Source organism: Stegostoma tigrinum, chromosome 5 (assembly GCF_030684315.1).
Source record: "Stegostoma tigrinum isolate sSteTig4 chromosome 5, sSteTig4.hap1, whole genome shotgun sequence".
In the NCBI taxonomy this organism is placed as follows: domain Eukaryota; kingdom Metazoa; phylum Chordata; class Chondrichthyes; order Orectolobiformes; family Stegostomatidae; genus Stegostoma; species Stegostoma tigrinum.
Window position 1 is genome coordinate 101,399,867 of NC_081358.1, and position 26,047 is coordinate 101,425,913.

The following is a 26,047-nucleotide window of genomic DNA, read 5'->3' on the forward strand; positions in this document are numbered from 1 at the left end:
CTGGACAGGTCAAGGGGGCGGGTTGAGGTTAGTAGGTAGGAAATGGAGGTGCGGCTTGAGGTGGGAGGAGGGGATAGATGAGAGAAAGAACAGGTTCGGCAGGCGAGGAGGAGCTGGGCTGGTTTTGGGATGCAGTGGGGGGAGGGGAGATTTTGAAGCTGGTGAAATCCACATTGATACCATTCGGCTGCAGGGTTCCCAAGTGGAATATCAGTTGCTGTTCCTGCAACACATCGGGTGGCATCATTGTTGCACTGCATGAGGCCCAGGATGGACATGTCGTCTAAGGAATGGGAGGGGGAGTTGAAATGGTTTGTGACTGCGAGGTGCAGTTATTTACTGCAAATCGAGCATTGGCGTTCTGCAAAGTGGTCCCCAAAACTCTGCTTGGTTTCCCCAATGTAGAGGGAGTCACACCGTGTACAGCAGATGCAGTATACCACATTGGCGAATGTGCAGGTGAACATCTGCTTGATGTGGAAAGTCATCTTGGAGCCTCGGATGGGGGTGAGGGATGTGGTGTGGGGCAGGTGTAGCACTTCCTGCGGTTGCAGGGGAAAGTGCCAGGTGTGGTGGGGTTGGAGGGGAGTGTGGAGCGGACAAGGGAGTCTCTCCAGAAGACATACAAGGGTGGGGTGGGAAAAATGTCTTTAGTGGTGGGGTCGGATTGTAGATGGCGGAAGTGTTGGAGGATGATGCGTTGAAACTTATCACTAAAACAATGGTGGCCAATATCATAAATTGTGAAAGCAACACCAGCTTCCTGATGGCAGCAAGGATACATTGTAGTATATCAAGGACAAATAGGGACAAGTAATAAATGTTGTCCAGCCAACAACGCCCACGATTGAATAAAAAACAAAAACCTTGCTGCTGTATAAACTTTGCGCACAGTGATGATACGGGAGGAGCATGCGCAGTGAGCGCCATTCGGCACTTAGTGCAGATTATAAGAGACAGAGCGAAAGCAAGGAGACGACGGTTTGGCTTCAATTTAAAAATCAAATTGACGGCTTTATCATCAAACATGATGAACGGAGCCGTGAATTTAACTTCAACAGAGGTGAGTGAATTTAAGTGAAAGAGGGCGCACAGTGCGACATTTCTCCGACCCCTTTATATTTTAAATTTTGTTTACATACATAATTTACTTCTAAAGTTTGACATCAGTGTCTTTGCCGCAGGGAGAGAGTTTACCTCAAGAGACAGGCTCCTCATCAAGTGGTGAGTAGATAGATATTTCTCTCGGTGAAGCTGGTGCCGCCAGGCTTTTTTTTGAGGGGTAGGGGGCGAAGGAGGTCGCTACAGTTCCCACCCCCCGGCCCTTAGCTTCATGTTTGCACCCGGTTCTTGCCCCCCCCCCCCCCCGACTGACCCGCTCCTTTCGCCAAAACCGACAATCTGGGGCGCGTGAACTGACCCTCTTCACCTGTGCATGCGCTAACTGCCCCCCCACCACCCACCGGGAGCTTTAGTCCATCCGACTTCTGTGCCCTTCGCTACCACCTCACTTTTTCCTTTCTGCTACCACCCCCACCCCCTTCCTCCTCTTGCTTCCTCCCTCCAAAACGCTGAAATTTCTTCCTCCACTTCTCTTCCATCTGCCCAGAATCATAACGGCTGAAAGGAGACCATTCGGTCCATCCGGAGCGAACTGCATTTCTGTTAACAATTCCAGTTCAGTTCTCTTTCTCTCTTCACTCCCTCCCATGAATTTCCTTTGGAAGTAATTCATTGCCACTGCTTCCACCAGTTTCCTAGACGGTAAATTCTGTGTTGTCACTTGCTGTTCAGATCGTTGTTTTTCATATTTCCACTATATCGCGTGCAAAATTTAAATCTGTATACTATTTGTTAATAGGAACAACTTTCCTTTGACTATCTTACCGAACTAAACTGGTCATAAGCTTGTATACTTATATCAAACATTCTTTTGCTCCAACAACCTCTTATCTCCAGTGAAATAAAAGCAATGTACTGTGAATACAGCAGATCTGAAATAGAAATGAAAAGTTCTGGGAAACTCAGGTCTGTCAAATCTGTGGCAAGAGAAACAAGAGTTAATGTTTTGAGTCCAATATGACTCTTACCTGTGACTAGACTTGACATGTGAACTGTTTCTCTCTCCATAGCTGTTAGCAGACCTGTACTGTTTGTATTGCAATTCCTCTAACCCTATCTTGTAAAATTTCACATCCTCGTAGCAGTCTTGTATATTCCCACTGCACTCTCTTCAAGTGCCTCCACATGGTTCTTGAAGTGTTATCAGAACAGGCTGCTATACTGTAGTTGTGGCTTCACCAAAACTTTATATTTAAAAAAAATTAAACATTCCTTAATTTTTTATGCAGTGCTGTTGAGGTTTTTCTTACTGTGTTGTGGCACTCTTTCTGAAGAAATCCTTTTACTACAAAGAATGCTCCATGTTATGATATTGTTGAGCTTTTCAGCAGAGGCAAAGCGTAAAATTGGAAATATCCATCTTGATCATAATATAACTTTGTACGTCTAATAACTTTAGGTAAGTATGGATACTTCTATACTATAGTTATCCATAAGATCAAATTGAAATGAAATGCAGTATTGTGATCACTATCTTTATCAATACATGATGTTGCCAAAAGAAAGAACACATTACATTGATCAAGATTAATAATGACATAAGCTATTGTCCCTTTGTAGTTATGGTTCAAAGATTGAGGACTGTTGCAAAAAGGTGTAATGTTGAGACTGTTGTAACTCTAGTGTAGAGAACAGTATTGGGTCCCTTTATTTCTGGTATGCTGAAAAATAGTTGCATGTATGGTCTTCAAGAAATTGAATTAATATGCTTTTTCATCAAAAAAGAACCAATTGTATTTTGCACCTTTAGTAAGAAAGGAACTTTAAGGTTGTGTTTTTTTTTGGTGACTTTCATTCACTGCCTAGAAATCTTTAATAATGGCTGACTTTACCAAATCCCAGGATTTTCGTATTGGTTGCAACGTTTCTATTTAAATTATTTTCTTTCCTGAGGTTTTGTTGCAAAAGTTTATTGCAGGTGAGTTTATAATTAGAAGGAAACAAGAAGCCAAAGGAGAATATATAGTATCATTTTCACCTAGTTTCATTCAGCTTGGTCAAGTGCAGATCTCCAAACCTTTTCATATATCATGAAACTTAACAGTAGTTGTCTCATTTTAGTAACAAAAACAGAAGTTGCTGGAAAGCTGAGCAGGTCTGGCAGCATCTATGAAGACAAAAGTCAGAATTAACGTTTTGCGTCCTTCCTTTGAGTCACTAGGCCCAAAACCTTATCTCTGATTATTTTCTCTTTACACGTGCTGCCTGACCTGCTCGGCTTTCCCCGCAACTTCTGTTTTTGTTCCTGATTTACAGCATTCACGGTTCTTTTCAGTTTTTATTTTGTCTCATTTTAGTGCTCATTTGGCTATTCAGTATTTTCACAAAATGTTTCACTTGTTCATCCTTTTTGAGGTCTATAATCTGGCTTATCTTGGCTATCATAATTTATTACTGTATTTATTTTTAAATATTTTTAAAATTCTTTAAACTTATTTTTCTGGATCAACAGAGACCGGCAAATTGTCATTTTAGCACAAATTCAGTGTAAGTACCTCAGGCATGCAAACCTATTTGAATTGGATTGCAGATGAAACAATTCGGATAGCTTACCTTGCCTGAAATTGGTGAGGAGATGCAGGGGAATACATGTGCACTGATAACTTTTTATCACAGTCAAAAGTGTGTAAATAAATATCTGCTGAGGATAGATCACATTGAGTTAAGATCGTCAAGACTGCCAACACTCATCATCCATCTGTGAAGAATGATTGTTTGGATGATATATTGAAGCATGGTTGGTACCCATGGAACTGTATCTCTGAATATATTGCCAACGTCAGCAAACAGTCGACGAACATCAGAAAAAAAAGTGCTGCAGGCCTTTGTATAATCTCATGTTAGCAATAACAATCTATTACTGTATATATCATTAATGAATGTTAAATGGGAAAACTTTGAAGACAAGTACCTGTAACAAATAAATTTTACATTCTAACTCAATCTATTTGTGTTTGTAGTATGGCTCACTAAATCAAAATTTATTCTACTTTAGCTTGATACACAAAGTTCATATTTCCTCCAGCTTGAACTTCAGAGGAAGATACCTATAGCCACTGACCATAATAAATGCTGGCCAGCCAGCAATAAAATTGATCAGCCAACGGCATTCATGTTCCATGAATGAATAAAACAAAATCATCATTTGGCTGAATGTTTTTCGATGTAATGAGTTTAATGTTGTGTAATGTTATCTGTAATTGAGAGCAAGAATACGTGACATTGGAAGCTCTAGATAGTGGCCAGGGTAAGCTGACCAGCTCTTCTTTTTCTTGATTTTCTTAAATGCCTGCAGTACTACATTGTTGTATTCACATAACCTGCAAATGTATGATCGTGTTCTTTTATAAAAATGCATTTCATATTGAAGGGATTTATAGGTTAGTAAATCACTTTGGAGAAAACTTCTCAAACCTTATTGCCTCATAAATCTGACGCTTCGGGCCTAGACCCCTCATCAGAGTCTAGGCCCGAAGCGTCGGCTTTTGTGCTCCTGAGATGCTGCTTGGCCTGCTGTGTTCATCCAGCCTCACATTTTATTATCTTGGAATCTCCAGCATCTGCAGTTCCCATTATCTCTGCCTCATAAATCTTGTGTGTTAACTGACATTGTACTCTCAATGCCGCTTTTAGGGTCAGCAATGTATACAATCAACTGCATGACCCATAAGTTGATCTTAAATGTTGTTTGTCTAATTATCCTTGCTAATATTGGATGTCTTATGCATTTCTATGAACTATCTAATCCAACCTATAATCTCATCCTCCTACAACTGAAGTATAAAAAGTCTTGAGGGACTGTTAAAAATATTTTCTGAAGTTTAGCTATTGAATATTTGAGCTCAAAACTTGTATTCTCAAAATTAAAGATCTAATGCATTGTACAACTGCCTTTCACGCCCCATGAGTGAATTTATGAAAATGGTGAAAAATACTAGTTTTTCACAATGAAGCATTCCTTCACTGTCTGAGGTGATGGCAGCCTTCTATGTGACAATGCTTTACACCGTAATAATGAACTGTTAAACATCAAATTGTGTGGCTGAAGAGCCCTGCTCTGGCTTGTCTGTCCTTGCCTGATTGTTGTGGTAATGAACTGGTTCACCTAGAGAGGTTTTTGGATTAGAAATCTGTTATCTGAACATGGAGAATCCATGCATACGTCATTGGCCTAGTGGCTTAGTATTGAGTGTCAACTGATATAATTAGCATGTTCTAGAACCGCTGGCTGGCAACATTCCACCTCCATTTCCTGCCCCCCCCCCCCCAAAAAAGTAGGAATACCTTTCTCAGACAGCAAAAGGTGCCAGTTGTTCACATTTTTCCACTGCCTTTTATGTATACTGAGCTTCCCTCAGCTAGAGAGCAGTGTTGAAGATTCAGAAACAGTGTTTGATATTCACAGTGAGGCTGTTTTCTTTTTCATAGGGTTAACAAGTTGACTAATGTTGCCAAGTTTGTGGATGACATAAAAATAGGTGGGAATGCTAGTTGTGAGGGTGATAGAGATTAAGCGACTGGGCAAAAAATTTTTGGCATATAGAATCTTGTGGGGATAAATGAAAAATTAAGTAATTTGGAAGTGTAAGAGCTGAATATTAAATGGAAAAAGGCTACAGTTCAGGGGAGCTTGGCAATCCTTGTGTACAAATCACAAAAAGCTAATATCCAAGTTCAGCAGGTAATAGAGAAGGCAGTTGGCGTGTTGGCCTTTGTTTCAAAGAGAATAAAGTATAAAGGCAGGGAGGTCTTGTTAAAGTTTATGATCTGACCAGTGCAGATTATACCTGGAATATAATGAACAGTTGGTCCTCAGAGGTAAGGTTCACTAGGTTGATTCTGTGTGTGGGAGGGTATTTTCTTATCAGGACAAGTTGAGTGGGTTGAGTTTTTTGCTCATTGTGGCTTTGAAGAATGGGAGGTGACTTTATTGAAACATTACAGGATTCTTGGGTGCTTGACCGGGTACATGCAAGAGTTTGATTCTTGATGCGAGAGAGATTTGGATCAGAGGGCATGACCTCTGAGTGCTCAGTTGCCAATTTAAGATTTGTTGAACTGTAATTTCTTCTCTCAGGGCAGTGAATCTGTGGATTTTTTTTAAGTGCAGTGGCAATAAAGGCTGAACTGAGAAGTGAATTTAATGTTGAGTTAGTCAGCTTTTTAATTTGTAAAGAATTCAAGACTTATAGGGAAAGGCAGGAAAGTGGAGTTGAGGATTCTTGATTAGCCATAGTCTCAGTAAAGACTGGAGTAGACTTGCAGGCCGTACTCAGCTCTGGTTCTGTCCAAGCTGAGTGAATCCTTAGGCTCATAACAGCTGCAGTATTTGCATGTGAGGGTTGATTTCAGCATTTAAATGGCAGTTAGCTGGTATTGTAGAATTTAAATATGTGAAGCTATCATAACTTCTAATATACCTTTTTATCTGTGCAAATAAATGATAGTATGGCAACATATGCATTTTGACACTTGTTTTCATGATACTGATTATTAAACAACTCTACAGGTTTGAAAGAGTTTCTGTCTGCTGCTGGCAGTCATCAGAATGGGATGTTAATGTGCATGTGACAGTGTACAATTCGTTTTGTCTTAGTTTTCAAGCAAGCAGCATGGAAGTTCTGGTGTGCAGAAAATAACCTCCATAGATGACCTGAAGATACTTAGCAGCAGAATATGTTACCAGAGACAGTCAATGCCAGAACATGATGCTGTTTGACCCATTCTCGATCTCAAAGGCTTCTGGTATTGATATGCAGATGGAATTTCTGCTTTGAATGGAAAAGCTTTCAAAAGTTTGCACCTTTACCATAGTTCACGCTGAGAAGTGAATGTGTTATTGCAGTCAGCGCTATCATGGTTCTTTGTGTTATGAATGCTATTCAGAGTCCTGTCTGGTAATTGCCTGATCTTGTTCGTCTCAGTATAAGTGGTGGTATGGTTTATTCTGGAACATAGAACACTACAGCACAATACAGGCCCTTCGGCCCTCGATGTTGTGCCGACCTGTCATGCCAATCTGAACCCCATCTAACCTACACTATTCCATGTATGTCCATATGCTTGTCCAATGATGACTTAAATGTACCTAAAGTTGGCAAATCTACTACCGTTGCAGACAAAGCATTCCATAACCTTACTACTGAGTTTAAAAAAAAACTACCTCTGACATCTGTCCTTTACCTTTCACCCTTCAATTTAAAGCTATGCCCCCTCGTGCTCGCTGTCACCATCCTAAGAAAAAGGCTCTCCCTATCTAACCCTCTGATTTATCTTATATGTCTCAATTGAGTAATCTCTCAACCTTCTCTCTAACAAACAGCCTCAAGTCCCTCAGCCTTTCCTTGTAAGACCTTCCCTCCATACCAGGCAACATCCTAGTAAATCTCCTCTGCACCGTTTGCAAAGCGTCCACATCCTCCTTTATAATGCGGTAACCAGAACTGTACGCAATACTCCAAGTGCAGCCGCACCAGAGTTTTGGACAGCTGCAGCATAACCTCATGGTTCCAGAACTCGATCCCTCTATTAATAAAAGCTGAAACACTGTATGCCTGCTGAACAACCCTGTCGACATGGGTGGCAACTTTGAAGGATCTGTGTACGTGGACACAGAGATCGCTCTGCTCATCTACACTACCAAGACAGTGTTAGGCCTACAAATCCCATGGTATGAAAAAAAGCCAACTAAGTTATCTTGTTTAGTATTCTCAGGTCAGGTTTCTGAGACAAGAGTTAAAGATGTTCTGATATAGGCATTCTGCTGATAGTGTCAAGCCCTTCATGTCTGTGTAATGGAGTAGAATGTTGTAGCATAAATACTTGACAGGTTGCCTGGGCCTGTCGAGGTTGAGACAGATGGAGACAAACTGTCTATCTGAACTATTTCTTTGTGCAATAGATGGGAGATGGAGAAGAGAAAAATGGTTCTATCATAGAAAGTAATGAGTTCCTTGCATTGAAACAACCTTACTCACGTGTTTCTTCAACTCTTTCCATAAGGTGAACATGTAATGTTTCACTTATAGTTCTCTACTGTCTATTGTATCAACACATCTTGTAACTATGCTGATGTTCAGCCTATCAATTTTCATGACAATTAGTTTTTTGAGGCATTTTGACCAGTTGTGTGCAAGTTACCTATATATGACATCTTAGTGTTGGAGCTTGCCAGAGTCCATCATTGTTTTACTATTTCATTTTATTTGCCAGTTACAATGTATTGCAGCTTTGTTCAGAGGCTCTAAGCTCTAAGCATCCATTGAAGCAGATGTTCTTTGGTAGTTGAGCACCATACTTGCATAAATTTGTGCGTAGTGCCTAGTTGCTGTGATATGATGAATCCTCCCACTGAGACAGCCTATACTTCTCCCTATTCTATTCAGATTGGGTTTATCACTCATTACTGCTGTCTGTTGAATTGGGAAACTGGGAGTGACTGCTTTAGGGCAGAAGTCCATTCCAAACTTTAGGGTTCCTATGCTGCCTGAATTTCAGGGTCCTGGTATTGACCTCCCTACATGAGGCTAAACTAATGCAAAGCACAGCATTCAGTATCAGCTTGCCTGCAGGAATTTCAGAGAATATCTGTCTGCCTTGGACTCTATTCAGATACTTTCCCAGGGTTTGTTCCCTTAGACGATAACATTGCAATAGACAGTTGGACTCGTATTGAATGGCAGAGCAATCCAAATGATTATTGCTGATCTGATTATCCTTAACTCCACTTTCCTGCCTTTTCTCCCCAAATTTTTCTGTCCTGGCCTTTGAATATACCTACTCACGCAATCTAAACATCTCCTGCAGTGACAAACTCTACAGACTTACTCCCTTTTGAGACACGAAATTCCTCATCATTGTCTTACATGGGCAACCCCTTATTCTGATTATGCACTATGATCCTAGATTCTCCCACAAGGGGAAACACCCTCCCTATGTTTAGAGTCAATCCTCCTAAAAATCTTCTATATTTCATTAAGGACTTCCTCATTTTTCTAAACTCTGACTATAAACACAGCCAACTCCACTTCTCCTCATAAGAAAATCCTTCCACGCCGCGAGTCAACTTTGCAAACCTGTTTCTGGACACTCTCCGATGCTTTCAAAGCATACACAAACCAGGCAAACTATTTGCCCATATCTGTTAGCTTGGCCCTTTATCTCCCAAGGCAGGTCTGCAATGCCATTGGCTTGTGCCGTGGGAGTCTGGAAGCCAAATTTGTAACCTCCTATGAAACTTAAGTAACATGATGGCCCAGTTTCTGTCTGTCACCATGAGGCAACAGCTGACGACTTCTCTAGTGGAGAGGCTTTATACTGATGGGAGCGCTTTTTGCACTGTTGACATTCTTTGCTAGCCAGCAGTGCCAGCTGCAAAGGAGAACAAAACCCAGACACAATCAGCCTTTCAGTCACGTGATGTGCATCATATTGACCTGCTAAAGACAATCTAACCACTTTAATCACTTGAGATTTATCTGTTGTTTTTTTCCTAGTATTCTTTCTGAGCTTAATTTTTCAAAACCTATTGCTGTCATTTCTAAAATTATGTTATCCATCCTCCCTCACTGTAGTCCTACAAAGTAATCTGTAATTTACTGATATGAACACAAGTCTAGCTGTCAGTTGCAATACTTGAATACACAACATTCTGGTTAGCTGAGAATTACATGCTGAAACTCTGTTCTTGATGTACACTTATTAACCTGAGGCATTGTGACACTGTCACCACTTTTTAATATAGCTAGCTTGAGTGATCTCTTTGCTTCTACTGAAAAATGCAAGGGAGTGACTGAAGCATTGAGAAAGTATTTAGAAATGAAATTGATCAGCGGTTATTTGGATAATATGGTTATATTGCATCACTGAAGTAATACATTTCATTTACCTTGGGATAAATGCATGATTCTTATAATAAAAATTTTGTCTTGTGAATATAGTGATTCATACTAAAGTATAATTTCAGTGACTTGTACTTGGCTCAAGAAGCTATGCTTCAACACTTCAGGTAAGTTGCTGACTCTTTGATAGTTTTTTTTACAGTGGAGTCTTATAATTGTGATCTAATAATGTAATTTGAATAGTCTTTTTGTCATTTGGTATGAAGAGTATCCAGAATATTTTTTTCAAGCTTAAATACATTAAATTAAAGAATGTTAATTCAACAAAACAATGCTTTTACCTGTTACCTTCTTGAAAACCAGGTTTCTTCAGATGGTTAGACACAGGAGCAAAATTAGGCCAATCAGCCATTGAGTCTGCTCTGCCATTCACTGGCAGGGTGGGGGTGGCTGGAGGCAGGAGGAGGAAGTGAGAAGAAATCTTATCTCTGTCTTAAACGTGCAAGCCCTTATTCTGAGGTTATACCTCTTAGACTTTCCAAAGGTAAACAGCCTTTTTTTTTCCTAAGCTGTCAAGTCCCCTAAGAATCTTTTGTTTTTTCAATAAAGTTGTTTTTCATATTCCAATGAATACAGACCCTATGTATGTAACCTTTCTTCATAAGATGATCTCGCTATACCAGATACCAAGTTGGTGAGCCTTCTTTGGAGTGTCTTCAGTGCTAGTATATATTTTTCTTAGACTGGGGTCCGAAACTTTTCAGTATTCCAGATGTGACTTGACTAGTGCCTTTTTTCTGAAGAAGAGTCTCAACCCGAAATGTCAACCTTTCCTGCTCCTCTGCTGCTTGGCTTGCTGTGTTCGTTCAGCTTCACACCGTGTTATCTCAGATTCTCCAGCATCAGCAGTTCCTACTATCTGACTAGAGCCTTAACTAGTTTTCGGAAAACCTCCATACTTCTATACTCCGTTCCCTTTTGAAATAAAGACCAACATTTGCCTCTTGTATTGCCTACTGAATGTGGATGCTAACTTTTTTGTGATTCATGACAAAGACTCCAAAATGATTCTTCCATGGATTTTCTACAGTCTTTCTCCAATGAAATAATGTTCAGCTACTCTTGTTGCCAAGTACATAATCTCATTTTTCTCCATCACAATCCATTTGCAAACTTGTTGGCCACTTGCATAACCTTTCTGTATCCCTCTACGGACATTGTGTCTTCCTTACCACTTAGCTTTCCACTACTTTTTGTTTCAACTGCATTCTTGGCTGTAGGACATTCATATTCCTCATCTAAATTTTTTTTTGTAAATAATTGTCACTCATACAATTCCTATGGCACACCACTAGCCATAGAAAATGACCCCTTTTCCTAATTCTGTCTTCTACATTTGGCGCCAATCCTCTATCCATGCTAACTACTGCCTCCAATATTATGGACTGTTAGAGTCATAGAGTTATACAGTATTGAAAAAGTTCCTTTGGTCCATCTCGGCGATGCCAACCAGATATCCTAAATTAATCTCGTCCCATTTGGTCCATATTCTTCTAAACACTTACTATTCATGTATCCATTCAGATGCTTCCACCACTTCCTCTGGCAGATAGTTCTATACAAAGCATACCCTTACATGAAAAAGTTGCCCCTCAAGTCCCTTTTAAATTTCTTCCCTCTCACCTTACACCTCTAGTTGTGAACTCCCTGACTCTGGGGGGGGGGGGGGGGGGGGGGAAAGACTTTGATAATTCACCCTATCCATGCACCTCACTATTTTATAAACGTCTATAAGATCACATCTCAGCCTCTGATACTCCAGATAAAACATCCCCAGCCTATTCAGCTCTCCCTGTAGCTCAAACTTTTTAACCCTGGTAACATCCTTGTAAATCTTTTCTGAACCCTTTCAAGTTTCACTACATCTTTTCCTATAAGCAGGGAGACAAGAATTGAACAGTTTTCCAAAAGTAGCCTAACTAATGTCCTGTACAGTCGCAACATATCATCCTAATTCCTCTAGTCAATACGCTAACCAATGAAGGCAAGCATATCAAATGCTGCCTTCACCACCCTGGCTACTTATGACTCCACCTTCAATGAACTGTGAACCTACACCCCAAGGTCTCTTCGTTCAGAAACAATCTCAGGATCCTACCATTAAGTGTATAGGATAAGACCTGATTTGCCTTACCAAAATGCGACACCTCACCTTTATCTAAACTAAACTTCCTCAGCCCATTGGCCCATTTGATCAAGGTCCCATTGTACTCTGCGATAACCACCTTCACTGTCCACTGCACCATCAATTTTGGTGTCATCTGCAAACTTGCTAACCGTATCTGTTATGTTTACTTCCAAATCATTGATATGAATGACAAAAAGTAGCGAATCCAGCATCGATCCTTGTGGCACACTGCTGGTCACAGAGCTCCAGTCCAAAAAACAGCCCTCCACTACCTCTATCTCCTACCTTCAAGTCAATTTTGTAACCAAATGACTTGCTCTCCCTGGATACCATGTGATCTAACCTTATTAACCAGTCCACCATGTGAAACCTTGTCAAATGCTTTACTGAAGCCCTTATGGACAATCTCCACTGCTCTGCCTCCTCAATCCTCATCTTCACTTCTTCAAAAAAATACTCAATCAAGTTAGTGGGACATGATTTGCCCCACACCAAGCCATATTGACTATCCCTAAACAGTCTTTGCCTCTGAAAATACCTGTAAATCCTTTCCCTCAGAATTGTCTCAACAACTTACCCACCACTGACATCAGGCTCTCTGGTCTGTAGTTCCCTGGCTTTTCCTTAGTGCCCTTCTTAAATATTGGCATGACATTAGCCACCCTCTAGTCTTTTGACACAATAACCATGCTATCCATGATACAAATATCTCTGCAAGGGGCGTAGCAATCGCTTCCCACAAAGCTCTGGGATACACATGATCAGGTTCTAGGGATTTATCCATCTTCATGTTTTAGGACATCCAGCACCACGTTCTCGATAATATGGACAATTTTTTTTTGCAATATTGCTATTTCCACAACTTCACTATCTTCCATATTCTTATCCGTGGTAAATACTGACACTAAATACTCATTTAGTATCACCCATCTCCTGCAGTTCCGCATATAGGCATCCTTTTTGATCTTTAAAGGAACCTGTTCTTTCCCTATGGCCCCTTTTTAATGTATTTATAGAATCCATTTGGATCCTCCTCAACTCTATTTGCCAAAGCTATCTCATGTTCTGCTTTTGCCCTCCTGATTTAACTTATTAAGTAATCTAATGAGTGGAAACTTGCATTTGGATTTTCAGAAAGCATTTATTACCTCTACTGCTTCTTACATCCTCAGAATTTGCTAGGCATGATTATCCCCTATAAAGCCAAGTTGATTGTGCTTTATCACATTATTGACATTGATTTTTACAATCCCTACTTTACAGCATGTACATCGCTAGTATGTTGTTGAACACAACTATGTTGAAATGGGGCTAATTTGATAGCTCTGCTATCAGCAAGAATCAGACTGTTCCCATATGGTATATTCTTGTTGGATAGTGATGTAGTCTATTATGATTCCAGCTTGGAGTGAACTCTCAGGGGAGTGGTCTGCATGTTTATGACTGTGTGCATGGGCAAGTCCAGAAACAGGAGAGCAGGTACATAGTGGGTGAAACAGGCTCCTGTGGTGGGTGTGAAGAAGGATCCAGCCTGGAGCTAAGGAAGTGTAGTTTGCAGTGGTGGAGATTTGAATCAGGAACAGGAGGGGAGTGAATCGTGTCCCAAGCGGGTGACTAAGGTGTCGTGCCCGAAGTATGTCAGGCCAGGGCCTTAGGGAGGTGTGAAGTTGGTATGTGGGTGAGTTGAATAGTTATGCAGAAATTGATAAACCTGTTTAATAGCCTAATCCTTTCCTGAGTACCTATTTACCTAAGCAGAATCCTTGCAATTTTCCAATTTAAATGGAGATTAAATGGATGTTCCAGGCAATGCTGAATTGTCTACTGGAATCTTCAACTTCCCAAGCAATTATTTCAGAGTCTTCTATGCTGGGTCTCTACATGGTTCCAATGCACAACACCCATGTATTTTGGATATGGCATGTATCTTTCTGGCCATCGCAAAATCTGGGCCAAAGTTGCACACTGTCAGGTCCTCAATTTCAAAGAAGTTTTACTCCTAACTTAACAAGTTTTTAACTTAGCTGACTTCTCCCAGTTCCTCCTCCGTGGAGGCGATAGTTGCACAGTTCCTTTGAGTCTGCTGGTATGAACCTTTCTCAATTCTGATGGACTCAGTGTTTGTTTTGGATAGTTGAGACATATGTGTACTGTCTCTCAACATGGGCGCATCACAGTTTAAAAGTTACTTCTGCTGAGGTGATTGTGCTTATCTGAATTAAAAGATTGTTTTTATGAACTAGGATCTTGCAGCCTGTTTTGAAGTTAAAGTAACAGCCTTGTGTTTAGTCTAATTGTTGAACTAAGCAGGATAAATGTTTTAACAATGAATACTGCAGGAATTCCTCAAACAGGTAAATGCAGAAGTATTTTCTTAAAATTGATGCACTTGGGTTTATTCTCTAACTTGATTTTTTTAATAAAGTTTTGTTATATGTATGTAAAAATATAAATAAATAACATTAAAATTTTGAAATTTCAAGAATTAACACTCAGTTGCAGGCGTCTGCCTCTATTTTATATCCATTCTGAAAGAATATCCATTTAATCACAGGGACATGCAGTCAGGTAAACAAGTATTCAACACCATTTTGAGTCACTTTGTCTTCAGCAAAAACAAAGCCCAGTGAATTTGAATTTAAATTGAATTAGCTTTATTATTGATCCAGTTACTACATATGTTCAACTGTGGGGGGGAGAGAATCCTCGCTCAAGTTGAACATCACTTGAAGGAAACCCTGAGGGAAGGAAGTTTACAAAATATGCTCCAGATAATGGATTTCCATTGTTTATCAGTTGAGACTCAATTGATATTTACCAACATCAATTATGATTTGATTATTGGTTGTTCGGTGGTTCAATCTGAATTGAACAGTCAGACTAGTTCTGCCTTGGGTTTTTTAATTCTTGGAATGAGGGTGTTGCCAGCTAGGCCAGCATTGAGTGGCCATCCCAAATCCCCCAGAGGCGAGTTAAGAGTCAACCATAGTGCTGTCGCTCTGGTGTCATTTGTAGGCCAGACTAGATAAGGATAGCGGTTTCGGTCCCTAAAGGACATTAGTGAACTAGATAGGTTTTTCTGACAGTTGACTTTGGATTTGTGGTCATTTTGACTCTTAATCCCATACTTACATTGAATTTAAATGTCACCATCTGCTGTGACAGGATTTGAATTTGGGTCCCAAGAACAGAATTTGATCTGTAGATTTACAATCCAGTGACAATACCCTTTTGGGAGTTAATGAGAGGATCCACATCGTGGAACAATTTGCATAATTTTATTCTAACAAAATAATTGTGCAGACTCTCTGTCTGCAGTAACGTTGTGAATATGAATAGTCCTTGTAAAGACAGTGGAGACATTTTCCACCGAAATGTAACACAGCTTAGCCAAATCTACATCTCCATGAGGCGCTGTGCACTACAGCAACCTAAAATCCAGTGACCTGTTATCAAGTTGTTGCCGCTCAAACATACCATAAGAAGGAGCACTGTTCTAATGAAGCCATTGTATAAGGTTCCCCGCACTACAAAGATAAACAATTAAGCTGTCTTTAGGCTAACTGATCAAAACTCTGTACTGCAATGCACGTCCAGTTGAGAATTTTATCACTTTAATTCTTTAGATACGAGTCTACATGTCTACAAAATCATGAGGAGTATAGACAGGGTGGATAGCAAAAAGCTTTTTCCCAGAGTGGGGGACTCCATTACTGGGGGTCATGAGTTCAAAGTGAGAGGATGAAAGTTTTGGGAGATATGCGAGGAAAGTTCTTTACACAGAGGGTGGTGGGTGCCTGGAACGCGTTGCCAGCGGAGGTGGTAGACGCAGACACGTTAGCGTCTTTTTAAGATATATTTTGGGCAGGGAGCAAATGGACACGGACACAGACTGTTAGAAAATGGATGACAGGTTAGACAGAGGATCTTGATCGGTGCAGGCTTGGAGGGCCGAAGGGCCTGTTCCTGTGCTGTAGGTTTCTTTTGTTCTTTGTATTTGGTGCTGAATTGTGGAGGATTACTATAGTTGGCATTGTGAATGCACTCTCACCATGCTACAATGAAGTTAAGTCCCAGAATTTTGAAACTATAGAATGTCAAAAGTGCAAATGTTTGGACAGTGCTCAGTGTAAAAGGAAACTTTAAATGTATTAGTGGTCATTTGCACCTGGTTTGTGTGACACTGGAGACTGTGTGAATGTTTTGGCTAGCAGGCGATGCCTTATTCAAGAGGATTGCTTTGTCCCGAGTTGAGCCTTGTGGATGGTAAAAGGCCTTGGGAAACTGGGAAGTGAGTCTCGCACCTCAGAAAATGCGGCCTTTGTGCTCTTGTAACCACAGAATTTATGTAACTTGAATATTCGAAATTATGACTAATGGCAGTGTTGAATATTGGTAGTGATCTTGATGGTATTGCCCTTCGATGTGAAGGGGAAATGGTTCCAAGAACAATACCTCGATCTGTAGATTTACAGTCCAGTGATAATACCACTAGGCTATTACCCTCATCACCTCCCAATGAGTGTTATCGACATCTTGGGACCCGAGTTTGAATCCTGCCAGAGCAGATGGTGAAATTTGAATTCAATGGAAGTATGGAATCCAGTCAAATGATGACCATGTTTTGGAAATGGCCTTTTAAAATGAGCAAAGTCTAGCTGTTGCCTGTTTCTTGTTGCTGGCAAATATAGACTGCTTTTAGTATCTGAGAAATTGCAGATGGAGATGAATAGTAACTTACACCAGACAGCCCCATTTCTCACCTTAGTCATAGTTGGAAAGCCATGAAGCAACTGAAGATAGTTGAGCTAAGGGCCCACCTGCAGCCAGATGATTGACCTCCTGCGATCAGAACTGTTATACCACGGGTAAGGTATGACTGTATCCATTTGATATTTATTCCCTTTGAATAGTTGTATTCAAGCTTCTTGGTGCTTCATTCAGTTGCCTGATCCCTTGATCTTCTACTTTACATCACATTGAATCCTGATTTTAGCCCTCCTGTCTGGAGAAAAATGTTCTAAGAGCGAGGAGAAGGCAATAAATGTGCAGGTAATTACATCTGCCCAAATCTGCTGTTTGCCCCACCATGCTTCAAATATGCTATTTTATCAAACAAGTGAGGTACCCACAGAAATTAAGTGCTATCCTTTTAAATAAAACAAATTGTGGATGCTGGAGATTTGAGCCAAAAACACATTCCTGGTGAAAATCCACAGGTCTGGCACCATCTGTGAGGAGAGAGCAGAGTTAAATCAAGTGACATTGCTTCAGAACGTTTAGCAGCTAGGGAAACTACCCAGCATTTATGAGCTTCTTGCAAGCCATGTGATTGAGAACAAGGACTATGGAAGGCACTAGGAATTTACTAGTAGTGGTGGACTGTAAATCCAAGGGGATGACCACTGTTTTCTACAGCTTTGTGCATGACTTCAAAGACTCTGTTATCTTGGTGTCGGAGTTGAGGATCTCCCAGGGCGGGAAAGGAATTTAGACTAGGAGGGGAAGATCAGTTGTCACCATTCATGGTGGCACCAAGACATTGGGGCAAGAAAGGAGGTTCTACTGATATAATTTGAATAGTAAGAAGCTACATCAAAAAGCAGAATCTATAAGATGATATGTTGTGGCTCCAGCCAGGATCAGGCTTTTTTGAACTGGTAATGAGGCAGTTTTAATAGATGATGTTGAAGTAAAATATCCGTGAGGATTATGGTAGAATTTAGCATTCAGTTTGAGAGTTTGGCACTTGGGTTGGAAATGACTGTGTAATTATTCTTAAGTTTTTAGTACCAGGGACTGAGGGTAGAGATAGCTGGAGTGGACTGTGAAAACAGCAGAGCAGAAAAGACTGTTGAACAATGGCAGACATCCTGCCATTCAGTGGGATCAGGACTGATCTGACACTCCTCATGTCTATTTTCCTGTCCTTTCCCTGTAATCCTTGATTCTCTTACTGATCAAGAATCTATCTCCCCTTAAATCCTCAGATCCCACCCCTACGCACAGTGGTTGACACTGCTGCCTCAGCCCTAGGGACCTTGGTTTGGTTCCACCCTCGGGTGACTATCTGTGTGGAATTTGCATGTTCTCCCTATGTCTTGTGGGTTTCTTTTGGGTGCTCCTGTTCCTTCCCACAGTTCAAGATGTGCAGGCTAGGTGGATTGGCCATGCTAAATTGCCCGTAGTGTTCAGCTATGTGTAGATTAGGTGGGTTATAGTGGGATGGGTCTGGATGGGATGTTCTAAGAGTTGGTGTTGTCTTAAAGGGCTAAAGGGCCTGTTTCCACACTGTCTATGATGAAAAGCCAATTATTGTTGAAGGATTGCTTTACTTTTTTAAAAAGCAAATTACCAGACACTCTCTCCAAACTGTTTTCCACTTCTGCCTCATTGAGCCTTGGGCTCACCTTGTGCTTTGACTGTATTATAGAATTATTTCCAATTATTTACAAGTTGGAAATTGCTATGCTACTTGTATATTTTCATCTATTTTGGTGCATTTTCTTCTTTTATCAGAGAGTAGGCTCAAGACATTTCTAATATCTAGTTTGAAGGTTTTTTAAAACATCAATAATTCTATACAATTTAGGACTAACGGACATCTACGCATCCCTTCAGTTTCCAATGGATTATTTCTCAATGTACTGGTCTAATTTCATACCTAAGTTCTATACTTTGCAATTTTTTTCTTTTGAGGAAAGCACTGGTCTTGGTGACATGAAAGCTATAGCTTTGTTTACACTAAGCACTCTCCAAAATCTCTTTTCCCCCCAACATAAAGGATTTTCTACTTGTTCTTTTACTAATTCAAATCTAACTCACATCATATCTATTGTCTCAAGCCTGATGATGTCTGTAACTTGCTGTACGTGAACAGACAGCTTCAGTACCTGCAGTAGCAATTGATGCTGAACATTATGCAATCCTCACCACTAATAACCCCACTTCTGACCATTTATGACAGAGGTGATGTCATTAAAGCAGCTGAAGTTGGTTGAGCGTACCAAGCTATCCTGACAGATACCCCTGTAATGTCCTGTGGCTAAGATAATTAACTTGCAGCAGCCACAGCCATCTTTCTATATGCTAGATACGGTCCCAACTAGTAGGGAACTTTTTTGCCCTGTTTCCCATCTGACTTCAGGTTTTGTAGGGCTCCTTGATGCCACATTTTGTCAAATGCTGCATTGATGTCAAGGGAGGTTACTTTTGAACACCCCAAGAGTTCAGCTTTATTGTCCATAATTGGATGAAGGCTGTAATGAGTTCAGAGGCTAAGTGGCCGTGGTGGAACCTAAACATGGTTAACAGAAGCAGGTCTGCCACGACAACCTCTACTGCACGTGCCAGATCATCGATATGGATGCTACTATTGCATGCGGGAGCACTACCTACCCACCTACATGGTACATACTCCTGTGACACAGCTAATATTGTCTACCCCATACACTGAAGGAAAGGATACACTGAGGTAAGGCAATGCACACGCTACGACAACAGATGAATGGACTCTATACAACAATCACCGGACAGGACTGTGCCCTCCCAGTCGAAGAACACTTCAGTTAAAAACATTTAGCCTCTAATCTCCAGGTAAGCACCCTCCAAGGTGCCCTGAATGCACAACACAGAATCACTGAGCAGAAACTGAGCCAAGTTCTGTACCCATGAAAATGGCCTCAACCATGGCCTTGGCTTCATGTCATGCTATATGTAACCCCATCATAGTTCTGTGTTTGTAAAATCCTCCTTGCTGTTCTGTTTTAACACCATTGCCTTTAACTTGTTATGATCTCTACCTTTTTAATTAGTTTGTACAGCTTTGGATTACATGTTACTTTGGTTATACCATCATCATGTGACTCTTATACTGATCATGTTGTTCCAGCCATTTGGTTTGCCTCTAGCACCATCTTATTTTTGCTTTTTTTTTGTAATTAACTCTGAGCCTTAATTAATCAGATACAGATCATCCCTTCAATTGCTGTTCAGCTGTTGACACTTTTGACAACCTGCAAAGCCTTGTTATTCAGCCTGTCAACAATCAACTCATGCGATTTGTACTACCTTTTGATGCTGTTAATTGCCTAGAATTATCTTGCAATGATCACTGTGCCTATAAATCCTCTGCCTGACAAAGCAGCAGGCATCCAAAAGCTTACGATTGCAAATAAAACCGCAGGACTGTAACCTGTTGTTCTGTGCGTTCTAGCCAAAATTAGCAAATGTTCTTTTTTTTGAAAGTGCAACATCAAAGCTGCTTCTACAACTTCTGTTGTAAAAGTGAACAAAATAAAAATGGTGCAACCCTAAATATTAGGGGCATGAATGAGGCTACATTGATACAAGATTTTACACTTCAACTGAAAAGGAGCTTTCCCAAGAAAATTTGGCCAGTTTTAGTTTATTCCAAAGCCAATGTCACACAGGTTATTTTAAGTTTGTGCATCACATTGCTACTTGTGGAACCTTGCTATGCAACAATTAATTACAACAGTGATGACACTTCAAAAGCACTTTATATAGCACGGTTGAATTTTTTGTTTGGGAAGGATGGGGAGAAAAGGAGATAAGATAGCTTTGTCAAAAAATGACAATCTGTTACAGTTATGGATAATTGTCTTGGTGCGAAGTATCAAAATCAAACCAGTTTGGATGAAATCAAAAATATCAAAGGAAAGTGATTACTATTGGGAGCTGTGTATAGACTGATTACTGGTCATTTTAAGTAGTATTGTTTTATTTTTAAAAAGACTATTTCAATCCATTTGATGTCCCAGATAATGAAATCGGTGATAATGGAATTTCAAAATCAGTTGGTTTGATTTAAACGATTATCCTTATGAACAAAAGTTCTTTTTTAAAAATTAAAAAAAAGCACGTGCTCTCTGTTAGTAGTTCTAAGAAAACTAATTAGACAAAGGCTGATTATGTTGCCTGCACTGATGGCCTTCATCCTAGTGCACACGTAGTAGATGCACGTTGTAAACTAAGAGTCCCTAAGTGCTGGAAATCCACAAATGTAATACCACTATTCAAGTAAGGAAGGAGGTTGTAAGCTGATAAGTATAGCCCAGTTCATTTGATGTCTGTCATTGGGAAAATGGTAGAATTCCTTAAGGAGGGAGTAGCGGAATGTAGAAAATCAAAATATTGTAACAGAGGGATTTACATTTCCTTGTAGATTAATCAAAAAAAATTTAAGGTGTGTGGCACGTAATTAGCAGGTAATGGAATGGTTGGTTTTTTTTGGAGGAGGAACATGACAGCTCCAACTTGCAGGGACTGGTGAGATGTGTATGGTTTTGTTCCCTTATGGAACACTTGTATTGAAATCGGAAGCAGTTCAGAAAAAGAGTCACTACAGACATATGTGCACGCACGCACACACAATTGTTTCTCTCCTTTTTTATATTTTTGTCTCTGGCCTCTAAAATATACCATAATCTCCCCTTTCCCTCCAATATTGTCACTGATTTCAGTCAAATAGGTCCAATCTCATCCCTAAGCTCCTCCACCTCACATCTTTCCCCTTTTTAAGAATTCTTTTTAAAAATTGTCTTTAAACTTGTCTCCTCTCAACAAGTTATCCCTTTATGCCAAATTCTGTGAAGAAATTTTCAATGATTCTCTATTGACGATCTTAAGAACATCGAACAGGACAGGCCCTTCGGCCCATGATGTTGTGCCGACCTATTATCCTACTAAGATCAATCTATTCGACATACCCTATATTTTACTATCCTCCATGTGCCTATCTAAGAGTTCCTTAAAAGTTTCTAAAGCATCTGACTCCACTACCACTGCTGGCAGTGCATTCCACATGCCCACCACGCTGTGTGAAGAACCTACTTCTGACATCTCCCCTATACCTTCCTCCAATCACCTTTTAAAATTCTGCTCCCTCGTAATAGTCATTTTCTGCCCTGGGAAACAATCTGTGACTATCCACTTTATCTATGCCTCATCATCATGTAAACTTCTATCAAGTCACCTCTTCTCTGCTCCAATGAAAAAAGCCCTAGCTCCCTCAGACTTTCTTAGGACCTGCCCTCCAGTCCAGGCAGCACCCTGGTCAATCTCCTCTGCACCTTCTCTAAAACTTCCACATCTTTCCGAGAATGAGGTGACCAGAACTGAACACAATATGCCAAGTGTGGTCTAATTAGAGCTTTATAGAACTGCAGCATAACCTCATTGCTCTTAAACTCAATTCCTCTGCCAATAAAAGCCAACACACCATATGCCTTCTTTACAACCCCATCAACTTATACAATTTGCTTGGAAAACAAGAGTTAAATAAGCTTAATTTTCATGGTGGGGTACATGTGCAAGCTATTAGATTCAACCTCTCGAGTATTGTCTATTTTGAAATATTTCGAGTTATTGCCTGATCACCTGTGCCAGAATTTCCAGCAACTGTAATATTTTGCACTTGCATATAGTGCATGCTTACTTAGCATTCGTCAATTTTAATCCTTTTATTTCAGGCCTGAACAATGCCATTCCAAAGAATGAGGAGAAGGAGAAAAATGTCTCAAAATCTAAAAAGGACAGCAAGGAGATAAAAAACAATGATGAGAAAAACAAAAGCTCAAAACGTGATTCACCACCTTGGCTCAAGAGTGAGAAAGAACCAAGTAACAGGTAACAAATGAATAGAATATGTAATGATGTTAACACAGAAGAACTTAATTGACAAAAAAATCCCAATGAACTAAGGATGCTGGAAATCAAAAACAAACCCAGAAATTGCAGGGGAAACTTAACTACAGGTCTTGCAGCACCTGTAGAGGGAACGCAGAGTTAATGTTTTGGGTCCAATGACCTTTCTTGAACTTGGCAGTCTAATTGTGCAATGACCGAAACTTTTTGGCCGTGGATGATGAAACTGATTTATATGTTCTCCTTTCTCATCCTTTTTTTTAAAAATATACATTTACAGAAAACGCAAGAATAATCTGGTAGAAAAAAACCTGATAAAAAAGCACAAGGAAGACTCCTCAGAGATACAAATCAACAGAGAAGTAAAAATCGAACAGAAGGTAAATTGCTCATGAAATTAGACTTTACAGGCGTTTATTGTTCCAGTTTCCCAATGTCATCCTCTTGTTTCCTGACCATTCTGCTGTTTGTAGGTGTGCAGTTTTATGATGCATCATTTCAAACCTGAGATTTTTCTTGGTCAGGAGTAATTAGGAGACCCCTGGAAATGTTGTTTGAATCAAACTCAGCATAAAAGTGTTTTTTTGAGTAGTTGATGTGCAATTTTTATAGCAAAGTTTTTCTAGTGGAGGAAATGTAAGACAACTTCGTCAGCTAGTCTGCTTGTTTTAGGATCAAAGAATAACAATATATTTCATCAAATAGCTTTATAGTATAGGGGTCAAAATTGTATTACACCCCCGCACGCCTGGAGGATTTCATGCCTTTGGTGATGGAAGTGAAGGAACCATGTCCCAGTTTGTGGATGACATAAAGTAGGTGAGAAGGCAAATCGGGAAGATGATAGTCTACAGAGGAATGTTGACGGATTGAGTGGGTAAAATTTGGCAGATAGAATATCTGTGAGGAAAATATAAAGCATTTTGGTAGGGAGAATATTTTAAATGGAGGAAGACTACAGTTGGATTTGGGGGCCATCATGCATAAATCTCAAAAAGCCAATATACGTAAAAATCAAAAGGGCTGCAGATGCTGTAAATCAGGAACAAAAACAAAGTTGCTGGAAAAGCTCAGCTGGCCTGGCAGCATCTGGAGGAGAAAACAGTCAACGTTTCCGGTTCAGTGACCCTTCCTCAGAACTGCTGGTGGCGGGGAAAACGTCAGTTTATATGCAGAAAATAAGGAGGTGGGTGGATAGGGAGTTAACAATAGGATGGAGCCCAAAGAGAGAGACGGTTCGACAGACAAAGGAATTGCTAATGATCAGGCTGGGAGGGTGAATAGTTGTTAATGGGGACTGTCAGTGACTAATAACAGGAGGAGTGTAGTGGCAGGCTATCAGAAAACTGATGTTTTCCCAGCCACAATCAGTTCTGAGGAAGGGTCACTGGACCCGAAACATTAACTCTGTTTTCTCCTCCACAGATGCTGCCAGACCTGCTGAGCTTTTTCAGCAACTTTTGTTTTTGAAGCCAGTATACATGTTCATTAAATATTAGGGAAGGCAAATGGACTTTTTGCCAAAGTGTGGAGCTGGATGAACACAGCAAACCAAGCAGCATCTCAGGAGCACAAACGCTGATGTTTCGGGCCTAGACCCTCCTTCAGAGAGCTCTCTGAGTGGCTTACTTCTGCTGTGACATCTTATGAACTTATGGCTCCCCTTGAGGATTTCTCTTGGTTTTCAATTTTTCTTTTTCATTCTCATTTATTAGGTGATGATAGCAGTAGTGCAGCCTGTATTTGTGTTGACATACTGGATACTTAGACTGTACGCCAGCATAATTAAGAGAATTCAACAATATTGTCAGTAAATCTCACCGTTGTATTAAACCTAAAGCCATGATGCAAAGCAACCACGAATTTCAAGATACCACAGTATTTAAATTGGCGTGAGGTAACAAGCATAAGATAGCAAACGATTATTAGTTATTTCTTTAAACAAAAGCAGACATACTTGTACACAAAAAGCTATCAACATATATAAAATTTCTAGAGCAACCATTGGGCTCAAAGCTGAGTGGTTGCATTTTGTCTCCCACAGCAATTACACTTCAAGTAAATAATGATATTTCAGACACTTCAGAACCATAGAAAGGTGAAATCACAGAAACAAAAACCATCCACCGTAGCCACCATTGTAATCCTGTTCACTAGCACGTAGTCTGTGACCTTGCAAGTTATAATTCTGTTCAGGTGTAGTTCCAGATTCCTTTTAAGAAATTGTGGATTTCTGCTTCTGAATTTCATACATCCACCTCCCTCTGAGTGAAAAAGCTTTTCCCTATGTCCTCTCTAACCTTCCTATCATTTATCTTAAATCTGTGTCCCTGGGAAATTGACTGAAGAATCTGGTCAGTCCCATATACTCTTTTCCAGCCCCTCATTGTTTTAAATGCAGCAATTAAGTTGCCCTCCTAAGGAAAACAGTCTTTAATTAGCTGCATTTTAAGCCCTAGCAATGTTCTTTTAAACCCGTTTTTTCCCCTCTTCCTTGGAGTAATAATGTCAGTCTTACAATATGGTAAACAAACCAGTTGTGGCCTAACCAGTGTCTTGGATAGTTCCACCTATTCAATGCTACTTCTATATCACATTACATTTCACCCAATGAAGTAGATCATCCGTATGCTGCCTTACCATCATATTGACCTGTGAACAGTCATTCCAAGGGTCTCTCACTACTTCAACCCCTCTCCACATCCTCCCATTTATTGTGCATAACTTTTAGGCTGCTTGAAATCCACTTCTTAGGATTGAATTCCAATTGCTGCTTTTCTGCCCTAATCAACCAAACCATTAATATGGTCATGCAAATAACAGATGGATTCAAACGATGCAGCCAACTTTTGAGTTGTCAGCATATTTATTATTCATGTCTGCCATGTTCAATTCTAAATCATCAACGTAAACCACAGTTAGCAAAGGACCTGTTACTGCTTCATCCCGTGTATAACCACTGCAAGCCACTTTCCATTTGCAAAGTCTTGCATAAATAATAACTCTTTGTTTCCTATTATTAAGCCAGTTTTTGGTCCAACATGCCACATTCCTTTGTGTCCTTTCTGCTTCCATCTGACTAGACATTCATGTGGATTCCTGTAGACAACCTCCATTGCACAAACCTTGTCAATCGTCCTCATAACTATCATAATTTGAAGTTAGAAAATGATCTTCCTTTAACAAAAGCAAACTGACTATCCTTTGGAAGATATGAATTAATAATAAC

The 26,047-nt window shown here is 40.1% G+C and overlaps 1 protein-coding gene across 1 annotated transcript in view; it reads left to right on the top strand.

Moving 5' to 3' along the window:
* The first annotated feature begins 947 nt into the window (after window positions 1-947).
* The window catches only part of LOC125451906 (DNA topoisomerase 1-like), a 104,655-nt gene continuing 79,555 nt past the window's right edge, over window positions 948-26,047 (top strand). Inside the window, exons 1-4 of the mRNA XM_048529642.2 lie at window positions 948-1,063; window positions 1,185-1,224; window positions 22,644-22,800; window positions 23,099-23,198. Of these exons, the coding sequence (XP_048385599.1) occupies window positions 1,028-1,063; window positions 1,185-1,224; window positions 22,644-22,800; window positions 23,099-23,198 (333 nt within the window). The 5' untranslated portion in view covers window positions 948-1,027. The remainder of the gene's footprint in view (window positions 1,064-1,184; window positions 1,225-22,643; window positions 22,801-23,098; window positions 23,199-26,047) is intronic.